The sequence below is a fragment of the Pristiophorus japonicus genome, chromosome 23 (assembly GCF_044704955.1).
Source record: "Pristiophorus japonicus isolate sPriJap1 chromosome 23, sPriJap1.hap1, whole genome shotgun sequence".
NCBI lineage: Eukaryota > Metazoa > Chordata > Chondrichthyes > Pristiophoridae > Pristiophorus > Pristiophorus japonicus.
In genome coordinates, this window is record NC_091999.1 from 48,826,690 (window position 1) to 48,839,709 (window position 13,020).

General features: G+C 47.1%; 1 protein-coding gene across 1 annotated transcript in view; it reads right to left on the reverse strand.

Moving 5' to 3' along the window:
- LOC139235528 (zinc finger protein 271-like) overlaps positions 1-11,133 on the reverse strand; it is a 29,714-nt gene extending 18,581 nt beyond the window's left edge. Inside the window, exons 1-3 of the mRNA XM_070866595.1 lie at positions 11,044-11,133; positions 10,588-10,851; positions 10,312-10,406 (exon numbers count right to left, since the gene is read on the reverse strand). Of these exons, the coding sequence (XP_070722696.1) occupies positions 10,312-10,406; positions 10,588-10,851; positions 11,044-11,133 (449 nt within the window). The remainder of the gene's footprint in view (positions 1-10,311; positions 10,407-10,587; positions 10,852-11,043) is intronic.
- Between the last annotated feature and the right edge of the window lie 1,887 nt (positions 11,134-13,020).

Sequence of the window (13,020 nt, forward strand, 5' to 3'; positions counted from 1 at the left end):
CTATTGCTACAATTGTACAGGGCCTTGGTGAGACCACACCTGGAGTACTGGGCAGTTTCGGTCTCCTTATCCAAGGAAAGATACACTTGCTTTGGAGATGGTGCAACGGAGGTTCACAAGATTGATTCCTGGGATGAGAGAGCTGTCTTACAATGAGAGATTGTGTAGAATGGACCTATACTCTCTGGAGTTTAGAAGAATGAGAGGGGATCTCATTGAAACATACAAGATTCTGAAGGGTATTGACACGGTAGATGCTGAGTGCTCGACTATCCCAGGCTGGAGTGACTAGAACTCGGGGGCTCAAGATAAGGGGGAGGCCATTTAAGACAGAGATGAGAAATTTCTTCACTCAGAGGCTTGTGAATCTTTGGAATTCTCTGCCCCAGAGGGCTGTGGATGCTCAGTCTATTCAACGCTGAGATAGATAGATTTTTGGACTCTCGGGGAATCAAGGGATATGGAGATCAGGTGGGAAAGTGTAGTTGAGGGCGATGATCTTATTGAATGGCGGAGCAGGCTCGAGGGGCCGTATGACCTGCTCCTATCTCTGATATTCTAATATTGACATGTAAGGCGCTCTAGATTTAATAGTCCCACCCTTTATCTTAAGGGAACATACTTGCTCTGAACCCTCACTATCACCTCCTTGAATGCCTCCCACTGCTCTGACATTAATTTACCTTCAAGTAGCTGTTTCCAGTCCACTTTGGTTCAATCACATCTCTGCTTAGTAAAATTAGCTTTACCCCAATTGAGAACTTTTATTCCTGGTCTATCTTTGTCCTTTTCCATAACTACCCTAAATCAAACTGAATTATGATCACCAGCACCATAATGCTCTCCCACTGATACCCCTTCCACCTGCCCAAGCTTCATTCATTAAACCTAAGTCCAGAACCAACCCCTCTCTTGTTGGGCTTGCTACGTAATGGCTAAAAAGGTTCTCCTGAATGCATTTTAAGAATTCTGCTCCTTCTATATCTTTCATACTAATTCTATCCCAGTTAATATTTGGGTAGTAGAAATCCCCGACTATTACTGCCCTATTATTTTTGCACGTATCAGAAATGTGCCGACATATTTGCTCTTCTGTCTCCCTCTGACTGTTTGGGGGTCAAGAGTACATCCCCAGCAGTGTGATCGCCCCTTTTTTGTTCTTCACTTCTCCCATGTGGCCTCATTTGACGATCCTTCGAACATATCATCCCTCTCCACAGCTGGAATTGTTTCTTTAATCAACACTGCGACGCGCCCGCCTTTTTTTTATCCCTGTCTCTATCTCGTCTTAAAACCCTGTAACCAGGAATGTTGAGCTGCCATTCCTGCAGTTATTTTAGCCGTGTTTCACTAATAGTTACAATATCATACCCCCACATGTCTGTCTGTGCCCTCAGCTTATCTGCCTTAATCCCTAAACTCCTTGCATTGGCATTGAAGTATTTCTAGATTGATTCCTGTGATGAGAGGACTGTCTTATGATGAGAGTTTGTGTAGAATGGGCCTATACTCTCTGGAGTTTAGACGACTGAAAAGTGATCTCATTGAAACACACTGGCACTGGCATTTAGTGCTGCCAAACCCCCTTATTGTCTATTTTCTAGCCTTTGTTTCCTCTGCCTTCCAAACACTATCAAAACCCCCAGTGAGGGTCCTGTTGAGGTGCAACCTGTCCGGCTTGTACTGGTCCCACCTCCCCCAGAAACGCTCCCAATGCCTCAGGAATCTAAAGCCCTCCCTCCTGCTCCAAACTGCAGCCATGCATTCATCTGCTCTATCCTCTTATTTCTGTACTCACCAGCACGGGGCACCGGGAGTAATCCGGACATTACTACCTTTGAGGTCCGGTTTATTAATCTCTTTCCTAGCTCCCTAAAATCTGCCTGCAGGATCTCATTCCGCTTTCTACCTGTGTCATTGGTCCCGATATGGACCACAACCTCTGGATGTTCATCCTCCCCCCTCAACAATGTCCTGCAGCCGCTCAGTGACATCCTTGACCCTGGCACCAGGGAGGCAACATACCATCCTGGCATCATGTCTGTGCCTGCAGAAGCGCTTGTTTGCTCCCCTAACTATCAAATCCACCACCACTATTGCTCTTCCACTCTTCTTCCTCCCCGCCCTGTGCAGCTGAGCCACCCACGGTGTCGTGGACATGGCTCTGGCTGCACTCCCCAGAGAAACCATCGCCCTCATCAGTATCTAGAACTGAAAACCGGTTAGCGAGCGAGATGCACTCAGGGGACTCCTGTCCTACTCTTGCCCCATAACGCTGAAAGTTTTTTAAACTCATGTTTATCTCTTTCGAAAGTTACAAGTGAATCTGCTTCCACCACCTGAACAGGCAGTGCGTTCCAGGCCAGAACATCTCGCTGCTTCATTAGTCCCCTCATGTAGCATCTGGTTCATTTGCCAATCACATTCAATCTGTGCCTCTGGTTGCTGAACTTTCTGACACTGAAAATTGTTTCTCCTTATTAAGAGGGTTGGCGGGCTGGAGGAGATTACAGAGATAGGGAGGGGCGAGGCCTTGGAGGGATTTGAACAAGAGGATGAGAATTTTAAAGCCTGAAGCCACCAGCCGTCTCCCCCAGTGCAGAATGTGACTCACTGCTAACAGAAAGGATTTTTGTTCACTTACAAAAGATGCATAATGAAGGGAAATCAATCTCTGTCCCTTTAACTAACAGCGACATGAGGGAAATGAATGACCTTTAAACACCTGGTCCACTAGGCACCGAAGTGTCTGAAACTCATCATAGGAACTCCAGGGAAATAAAATACTGACAAATGTTAAACTGTTTTGCTGACAAAAGAAATCTCGATTTAACTTTAAAAGATAAATTGTTTAACAGGGGTTCACACAGACTCACCTGACAGGCCGACTCAGGATCCACCCCTCAAGCACCGCGATTGGTTACAGAACACGCTGCTCCCTGGGCCCTCCGGCCTCTGACCTCTCTTCCTGTTGGTTCCCGGGGCAATCAATCACCACTCGCCAACATTACGCTGCCACATTAAGTTGAGAGGCTCAGAGGAAGAAATAAAATGGGGTCGTGAATCTGAGTTCAGAAATAAAATTAAAGAAGCAGAATTAATTTCATAAACAAAACTATTTAAAGTAAAATCAAATTAATTGTTGCATTTAATACATCCTTCTGGGACAAATGGGAAACAAGTGATGTGTGGGCTGTGCAGAGTGTCTGTGCCCGGTAACACAGCGTGTCCCTGGCTCCCCGCTCCAAGTGCACATGTTTCAGCTCACATCCAACTGACTGGATAAACCTCGCCCGTCTAAACCCCATCACACAAATAGCAGCATTTGATGTTTAGTTCTGCTCAACCTTTATAAACACTGGTTAGGCCTCAGCTGACACATTGTGCTCAATTCTGGGCACCACACTTTCAGAAGGGTATCTACACCTTAGAGAGGGACCAGAAGAGATTTACTAGAATGGTACGAAGGAGGAGGGACTTCAGTTATGTGGAGATACTGGAGAAGCTACGGTAATTCTCATTGGAACAGAAAAGGTTAAGAGGAGATTTGATCGAGTGTTCAAAATCATGAACGGTTTTAATAGACTAAATAAGGAGAAACACTTTCCAGTGGTAGAAGGGTCGGTAACCAAAGGACACAGAGTTCAGGTGATTGGCAAAAGAAGCAGAGGCGACATGAGGAACCATTGTATAAGCAGCGAGTTGTTGCAATCTGGAATGCACTGCCTGATAGGGTGGTGGAAGCAGATTCAATAGTGGCTTTCATAATTGAATTGGATAAATACTAAAGGGACAATATTTGCAGAGCTATGGGGAAAGAGCAGGGGAGTGGAACTAACTGGATAGCTCGACCATAGAGCCAGCACAGGCGATGGGCCGAATGGCCTCCTGCGCTTTCATTCTATGAAAATGGTGGATGATCTTATCCAGAATGCTGCGACCACATATCCCCAGAAAACCAAGACCACCTATTTCCACCTCCGTAACATCGGCCGTCTCCACCCGTCCCTCAGCTCACCCTCTGCTGAAACCCTCATCCATTCCTTGGTTACCTCTAGACTTGTCTATTCCAACACACTCCTGGTTGGCCTCCCACATTCTACCCCACGTAATCTTTACCTCATCTAAAACTCGGCTCCCCGTTTCCTAACTCGCATCAAGTCTCGTTCATCCATCACCCCTTGTGCTCACTGACCGACATTGGCTCCCGGTTAAGCAAAGCTTCAATTTCAAAATTCTCATCCTTGTTTACAAATCCCTGCATGGCCTCACCCCTCCCTATCTCTGTAATCTCCTGCAGCCCCACAACCCCCAGAGATGTCTCCTCTAATTCTGCCCTCCTGAGCATCCCTGATTATAATCGCTCAACTATTGGTGGCCGTGCCTTCTGTTGCTGAGGCCCCAAGCTCTGGAACTCCCTCCCTAAACTGTCTGTGCCTCATCCCTGAAAGTACTGACTCTGGCTGGGTTCAGTTCTACACTCACTGGTTCCCCTCCCCTGAAGGTCCTGACTCTGGCTGGGTTCAGTTCTACACTCACTGGTTCGCCTCCCCTGAAGGACCTGACTCTGGCTGGGTTCAGTTCTACACTCACTGGTTCCCCTCCCCTGAAGGTGCTGACTCTGGCTGGGTTCAGTTCTACACTCACTGGTACCCCTCCCCTGAAGGTACTGACTCTGGCTGAGTTCAGTTCTACACTCATTGGTTCCCCTCCCCTGAAGGTACTGACTCTGGCTGGGTTCAGTTCTACACTCACTGGTTCCCCTCCCCTGAAGTTGCTGACTCTGGCTGGGTTCAGTTCTACACTCACTGGGTCCCCTCACCTGAAGGTACTGACTCTGGCTGGGTTCAGTTCTACACTCGCTGGTTTTCCTCCCCTGAAGGTACTGACTCTGGCTGGGTTCAGTTCTACACTCACTGGTTCCCCTCCCCTGAAGGTGCTGACTCTGGGTGTCTGTGCTCCCGTCACCTCTTTATACACGTGACACTCCCGATATATCTGTGAAATCTCCCAGTTTTGGTGATGGGCTCTCCCTGACCACTCTGTCCCTGACTCTCACCATTTCAGGGAATCATACGGCACAGAATGAGGCCATTCGGCCCATCGAGCCTGTCCGACCCACTGAAAGACCTACTCCCTGCACCTGCCCCAAAACACCAGAAAATGTTCCCTTTGACCATTGCTGGATTTGAAAGTTATTATTGATGTCCCAGAATTGAGGCCAACCCTCAATATCTGAGTCTAACTAGTGAGTGATAAAGGTTGACCAGAACTTGCTTGTTGTTCTCTATACTGCTATTAATGCTGGAACAGATTGATCAGCGGACCCTGCCCCTCACAGCTTTGTGTTCACCTGCAAATTGCACCATTTGCTTTAGAATGTCTCCCATTTTTCCTCCTTCCCAAATCCCAGCTGGCGGCCGGTGACCCCGCTGACCCCGGGCCTGTCACCGCGGGTCAAGCCCGGGGTCAGCATCCGGGCTGTGATTGGCCCTGGGCCCTACACCACGTGTTTATGACGCTCACCAGCCCCACGCGCGGCTCCAATTCCTGCCCCGCGCCGACAACCGACATCATCCGGGCTCCACCAACTGTCGCCGACGCCGCCCACACATGCTCAGTGCAGGAGATCCGGGCTCAGCCCCGCCCCTCGCACACGCCGATTGGTTGGAGAGCTCATCTCCAGCCCGATCTTTCTGCTCCGCCCACTGTGGGGCCGCAAGCCCCGCCTCTCGCACACTCTGATTGGTTGGATGACCCACCGCCCGCTCGTCAATCGCCCAGGCAGTGTGAGCTGAGCATGCGCGGTGGGGCGGCTGTGTCTGAGGCAGTGGCTGAGAGATGGGCGGACGAAGGGAGCGGGTTAATAAACCCCGGGGGGGCCGCGGGCTTCACACGCACTGAGTGCGGGCCCAGGCCCCGCTCGCCCGAGAGACAACACTCCGCATTATCCGCTTCACACACACCCGCTGTGGGCCTCAGGCCCCGAACAACCACCTGCGGCTCCGGCCTTTCCCCGAGCGGGGCCCCCGGGGAGGTGGGCTCTGGGCCCGTGCGGTGCTCCCGGGGAGGTGGGCTCTGGGCCCGTGCGGGGCCCCCGGGGAGGTGGGCTCTGGGCCCGTGCGGGGCCCCCGGGGTGGTGGGCACTGGGCTCGGGGCCCCCGGGGAGCTAGGCTCTGGGCTCCGTGCCCCCGGGGAGGTGGGCTCTGGGCCCGTGTGGGGCCCCCGGGGAGGTGGGCTCTGGGCCCGTGCGGGGCCCCCGGGGAGGTGGGCTCTGGGCCTGTGCGGGGCCTCCGGGGAGGTGGGCTCTGGGCTCTGGGCCCCCGGGGAGGTGGGCTCTGGGCCCGTGCGGGGCCCCAGGGGAGGTGGGCTCTGGGCTCGGGGCACCCGGGGAGGTGGGCTCTGGGTCCGTGCGGGGCCCCCAGGGAGGTGGGTTCTGGGCTCTGGGCCCGTGCGTGGCTGTCCGGTGTTGTAATTTCCTCGACCCCGAGTTGGACTCAGACAATTAAGAACAAAAGAATTAGGAACAGGAGTAGGCCATCGAGCCCCTCGAGCTTGCTCCGCCATTCAACAAGATCATGGCTGATCTGGCCGTGGACTCAGCTCCACTTACCCGCCCTCTCCCTGTAACCCTTAATTCCCTTATTGATTAAAAATCTATCTATCTGTGATTTGAATAAATTCAATGAGCTAGCCTCAACTGCTTCCTTGGGCAGAGAATTCCACAGATTCACAACCCTCTGGGAGAAGAAATTCCTTCTCAACTCGGTTTTAAATTGGCTCCCCCGTATTTTGACGCTGTGCCCCCTAGTTCCAGTCTCCCCGACCAGTGGAAACAACCTCTCTGCCTCTATCTTGTCTATCCCTTTCATTATTTTAAATGTTTCAATAAGATCACCCCTCATCCTTCTGAACTCCAACGAGTAAAGACCCAGTCTACTCAATCTATCATCATAAGGTAACCCCCTCATCTCCGGAATCAGCCGAGTGAATCGTCTCTGTACCCCCTCCAAAGCTAGTATATCCTTCCTTAAGTAAGGTGAACAAAACTGCATGCAGTACTCCAGGTGCCGCCTCACCAATACCCTATACAGTTGCAGAAGGACCTCCCTGCTTTTGTACTCCATCCCTCTCACAATGAAAGCCAACATTCCATTCGCCTTCCTCTCGCACTTTCTTCGCTTGTCGCACTTTCTTTATTTACTTGCGAAAGGGGTAGCAGCTGCTCAATCACCGGATGAGCTGGTCATTCCCCCAACACAAGATATCGCACATATTTATACACACAAGCAAACAGGCTCCGTGTATTAAGTGTAATGAAATTAATGTCATCAGTTAGTTGGAGGAATAAGTCACATTGTTACAAAGTCTCACAGGATCTCAGGTTAGCTGATTAAGTTAAAAACAATAAATTCTTTACATATCGCAAGGCCATAGGTTTTAGATCTGCGCTTATCTCTGTCAGCCTTAGTTGTCTGATCGCAGTTTTCCTTATTTTAGGTCATTCTGAGTCTGACTTACAATCTGTCGTCCTTTATCTTCCCCTTTCTGACCTTTGTGTAACTATGTCACAGGATAACGATCACACAGCATGTGGTTTCAACTGCTGATGCCTTGATTTAATTCTAGTTGCTGACAAAAGTTTTGGGTTTTTTTAAATTCTAAGTTGGCCAAGTCATATCCCAATCGAACCTTGTAACTATATTTTCACAAGGTGTAACTTTCCTGTTTTCCTCTTATATCCTCACTCATTTCCTCTCATTAAGTTTTATACAGTGTTCACCATTTCATTCATGAGCCCGGAGGAACTTTACTGTCTAATACAATATCATTAAAGCAGGAATGAGGGACTGAAGTTGCATGTTCAGCCATGAACTCATTGAATGGCGGTGCAGGCTAGAAGGGCCGAAAGGCCGAATGGCCTACTCCTGCACCTATTCTCGATGTTTCTATGTTTCTATGTATCATACTGTCTTTAAAACATCGATCAAACATTCCCACCAAGTTTTGACCCAGTTTCTTTGTTTAATTTTATTTAACCGAACCTCTTCTTGGACCTTTTATTCTCCAAAATATGCCAGAGAGCAATTCAGTCTACAAGAGGAATGATGTTAGTTACCTTTAGCATAACAGTCACCCACAAAAACTTATTTCTGAATACATATTTTGGATAGAACCACAGAGACCGGACTTTTTCAAAAATAAAAATTAATTATCACAATTTTCAGCTAAATTTTCCTTCCCATGTGTTTGACCAGCAACGCTTAGCAATATATATATATATATATATATATATATATATATATTTAGAAAATGTTTTAATTACACAAACAAATTATGCCCAGACTTTGTCATTTTACAAAGAAGACAAAAGTAACAATTGCGTTTGGATGCAAGTCATTTATCTTCCCCTTCGAGCAGTGTGACTTGGACAATTGGATTATATCAGATATACGGCACAGAAACAGGCCATTCGGCCCAACCAGTCCATGCCGGTGTTTATGCTCCACTCGAGCCTCCTCCGTTCTTTCCTCATCTAACTATATCCACATAACCCTCGATTCCCTTCTCCCTCATATACTTGTCTAGCCTCCCCTTAAATGCATCGATACTATTCACTTCAACCACTCCCTGTGGCAGCGAGTTCCACATTCTCACCACTCTCTGGGTAGAGGTTTCTTCTGGATTCCCGATTTGATTTCTTGGTGACTATCTTATGTTGATGGCCTCTAATTATGCTGGTCCCCACAAGTGGAAACACTGTGACTACTCAATCAAAACCTTTCATCATTTTAAAGACATTAGCTCACCCCTCAGCCTTCTTTTTTCAAGAGGAGAGAAACCCGGCCTGTCCATCCTTTCCCGATAGGTATACGCTCGCCTTTCTCGTATCATCCTTGTAAATCTTCTCTGCACCCTCTCCAGTGCCTCCGTATCCTTTTTATAATATGGTGACCAGAATTGCACACACAAAGTCTAACCAAGATTCGATACAAGTTTAGCATAACTTCACTACTTTTCCATTCTGTAACAATTCAATTCTATAACAATGGATCCCAATAATTTAACTCAATACTTTAAATTCTTAATTCCAACTTTGTCAGCCTGCTGCGACATTCGATGTTTGCAGATAACTGGAGATAATTTTGTTTCAACTGCTGAATCTTTTGCTATGCCATCAATCTCTTATCCAACTGGAACTGGCATTGCCTAATATGGTCGTCCTTGGCTACGGCATAGTCCAGAGACACAAGTCTGCATTTTCTTCAACATACATCAGCAATGTTAGAAGCACGTAAAACACTGGTCTTCCTGTGGCAAGCACATATCACTTGTCTCTGAACTTTTCTTATTCTAACACAATATTTCTAATCTAAACATTCTATGATGAAAATATCCACGGCCAGTTAGTTGGAAACACCAACTGTTGCTCAGTGAAATTTCTCTCTAATGATAACAACCACATTTTCCCCGATATGGAATGAACTAAACATGAACACCTTACAGAAGCTGAATTAACCGAGTTCCCGATGCCAACACCCCTCACATCTTCCATTCACTTCAACTGAAAGGAAAACGCCAGATTGTATCAGTCGGGATTTGAAAGATATTAACAACAGATGCTAGATATTCTTAGAGTTAGCATTGTTCTCTATTCTGTCTACTCGAGGAGTTTGATAACAGACTTTCTCCTGTGAATGTAGAGCTGGAATATTGGGCCGGGATGTATTTACTTGTTCATCTTGTTGACTCGAAAACGTTGCCAATTATTTGATGTGATCTGTATTTTCTTAGATACATTTCCTGAGTGGTTTCAAATTTAAATTGAACCCAGGTTTGCAGGCGTGATGCTCCATTCACACATCGAAAGTGAGAGAGATGCTGTGGGGCACACACTAAGTCCAGTATCTGAAAGTGATTCACAGACTGGGTTTTGTGTTCAGTGATCCCAGGCATGTTATCGACACGTTCCCTCAATACCAAGGCTAGGAGAGTCACTCTGGAAGGTAAGGGGAACTGGCACTTTTCCACGAGAGTAACCAAAGGTATGAGAACTGAAATAATCCAGAGTTAGAAAGGAGGAAAGGCCCCAAAATGGTGCACTCAATAACAGGACATCAATTAGTCTCCTCTTATCTTATAACATTAACTATCGACACACTCTGTTATTGAAACATCAAAATATTATATTCCAGCCCAGTTATAGGGGTTATTATCATCAGAAACAAACTTCAACTGTTGGAATAGACATGATTCAGTCGGGATGTGAATAACAGCAGCAATGATAGCAGAATCAACCCCTGCAGTCACTTGTGAACTCGCTGGTGTTTCAGCAGGTTTGATGACCGAGGGAATCCCTTCCCACACTCAGAGCAGGTGAACGGCCTCTCCGCAGTGTGAACTCGCTGGTGACTCAGCAGGCTGGATGACACAGTGAATCCCTTCCCGCACTCAGAACAGGTGAACGGCCTCTTCCCCAGTGTGAACTCGCTGGTGTGCCAGCAGGTCGGATGACTGAGTGAATCCTTTCCCACATTCAGAGCAGGGGAACGGCCTCTCCCCAGTGTGAACTCGCTGATGTTTCACCAGGCTGGATGGCTGAGTGAATCGCTTCCTACACTCTGAGCAGGTGAATGGCCTCTCCCTCGTGTGAACTCGGTCGTGTTGCAGCAGGTGAGATGACTGAGTGAATCCCTTGCCACACTTTGAGCAGGTGAATGGCCTCTCGCCGGTGTGAACTCGCTGGTGTTTGAGCAGGTTGGATGACCCAGTGAATCGCTTCCCACACACGTGGCAGGTGAACGACCTTTCCCCGGTGTGAACTCGCTCGTGTTTCCGCAGGTCGGATGACTGAATGAATCGCTTCCCACACACGAGGCAGGTGAACGGCCTCTCCCCTGTGTGAACTCGCTGGTGTTTCACCAGGCTGGATGGCTCAGTAAATCGCTTCCCACACTCTGAGCAGGTAAATGGCCTCTCCCCAGTGTGAACAAGCTGGTGTTTCAGCAGTTCGGATGAATGAATGAATGGCTTCCCACACACGGAGCATGTGAACGGCCTCTCCCCGGTGTGAATGTGTTGATGAATTTCCAGTGCAGATAGCAGCTGAATCCCTTCCCACAGTCCCCACATTTCCACGGTTTCTCCGTGCTGCTGGTGTGCTTCCGTCTCTCCAGGTTGGATGATCAGTTGAAGCCTCCTCCACACACAACACGTTTACAGATTCTCCACGCTGTGAATGATGCGATGGTTTTTCAGGCAGTGTAACTGGTTAAAGCTCTTTCCACAATCAGTGCACTGAAACACGCTCACTCGGGTGTGTGTCTCAGTGCTTTTTCAGTCACACTGATGTTTGTAATCTTTCCCCACAGACAGAATAAACTAACATTTCTCCTTCCACATTCAAAGGCCGATGATATTCAAGTCCTGATGAATCGAATGACTCTATCAGATCTTGACGTGATGTTTAGTTTGAGTTTCCCTCCTTCAAATCCTCCCCTTCTAACACCCTGCAAAAGGACTTTACAAAAGTCATCACTGTAAGTACAGGATCGAAATTCAGAAAAGACAATTCTAGTTTCTATGGAACATTCTTTCCTTCTGCTGTGTGATTTTAAGTATTGACTTAATAAAAAATAATAAAGAGGGAGAAGATAAATTGAGAGTAAACTGACAAGAAATATAAATACAGTCACAGCTTCTACAGATATATAAAAAGGAAGACATAGCTAAAATAAACGTTGGTCCCTTAGAGAATGAGACGGGGAATTAATAATGAGAAACAGGGAAATGGCAGAGACTTTAAACAAATATTTTGTGTGGTCTTCACGGTGGAAGACACTAAAAACATCCCAATAATAATAGATAATCAAGGGGTCACAGGGAGCGAGGAACTTAAAACAATCACTATCACTGGAGAAAAAGTACGAGAAAAACTATTGGGACTAAAGGTGGACGTCCCCTGGACCTGATGGCCTGCATCCTGGGGTCTTAAAAGAAGTGGCTGCAGAGAAAGTGGATGGATTGGTTGTAATCGACCAAAATTCCCTGGATTCTGGCAAGGTCCCAGTGGATTGGAAAACCTCAAATGTAACACCCCTATTCAACAAGGGAGGGAGGGAGAGAGAAAGCAGGAAACTATAGAGCAGTTAGCCAAATATTTATCATTTGGAAAATGCTGGAGTCCATTATTAAGGAAATAGTAGCAGGACATTTAGAAAATCATAATAGTCAAGCAGAGACGGCATGGTTTTATGAAAGGGAAATCACGTTTGACAAATTTGCTCGAATTCTTTGAGGATGTAACGAGCAGGGTGGATGAAGAGGAACCAGTAGCAGTTGTGTATTTGCATTTCCAGAAGTCATTCGATAAGGTGCCAGATAAAAGGTTACTGCACAATATAAGAGCTCACAGGGTTGGTGGTAATATATTAGCATAGATGTAGGATTGGCGAACTAACAGAAAACAGAGAATGGGGATAAATGGGTCATTTTCAGGTTGGCAAACTGTAACTAGTGGGGTGCCACAGGGATCAGTGCTGGGGCCTCAATTATTTACAATCCATATTAATGACTTGGATGAAGGGACGGAGTGCACTGCAGCCAAATATGCTGCTGATACAAAGATAGGTGGGAAAGCAAATTGTGAGGAGGACACAAAGAATCTGCAAAGGGTTATAGACAGGCTCAGTGAGTGGGCAAAAATTTGGCAGATGGAGTATAATGTGGGAAAATGTGAGGTTATGCACTTTGGTAGGAAGAATAAAAAAGCAAACTATTATTTAAATGGAGACTGCAAAATGCTGCGGGACAGAGGGATCTGGAGGTCCTTGTGCATGAAACACAAAAAGTTAGCATGCAGGTACAGCAAGTAATCAGGAAGGTAAATGCAATGTTGGCCTTTATTGCAAGGGGAATGGAGTATAAAAGCAGAGAAGTCTTGCTGCAACTGTACAGTGTGTTCTTGAGATGATTTTGAGGAATAGACAAAATGTCTAAGCATTGATAAATGCTTCGTCT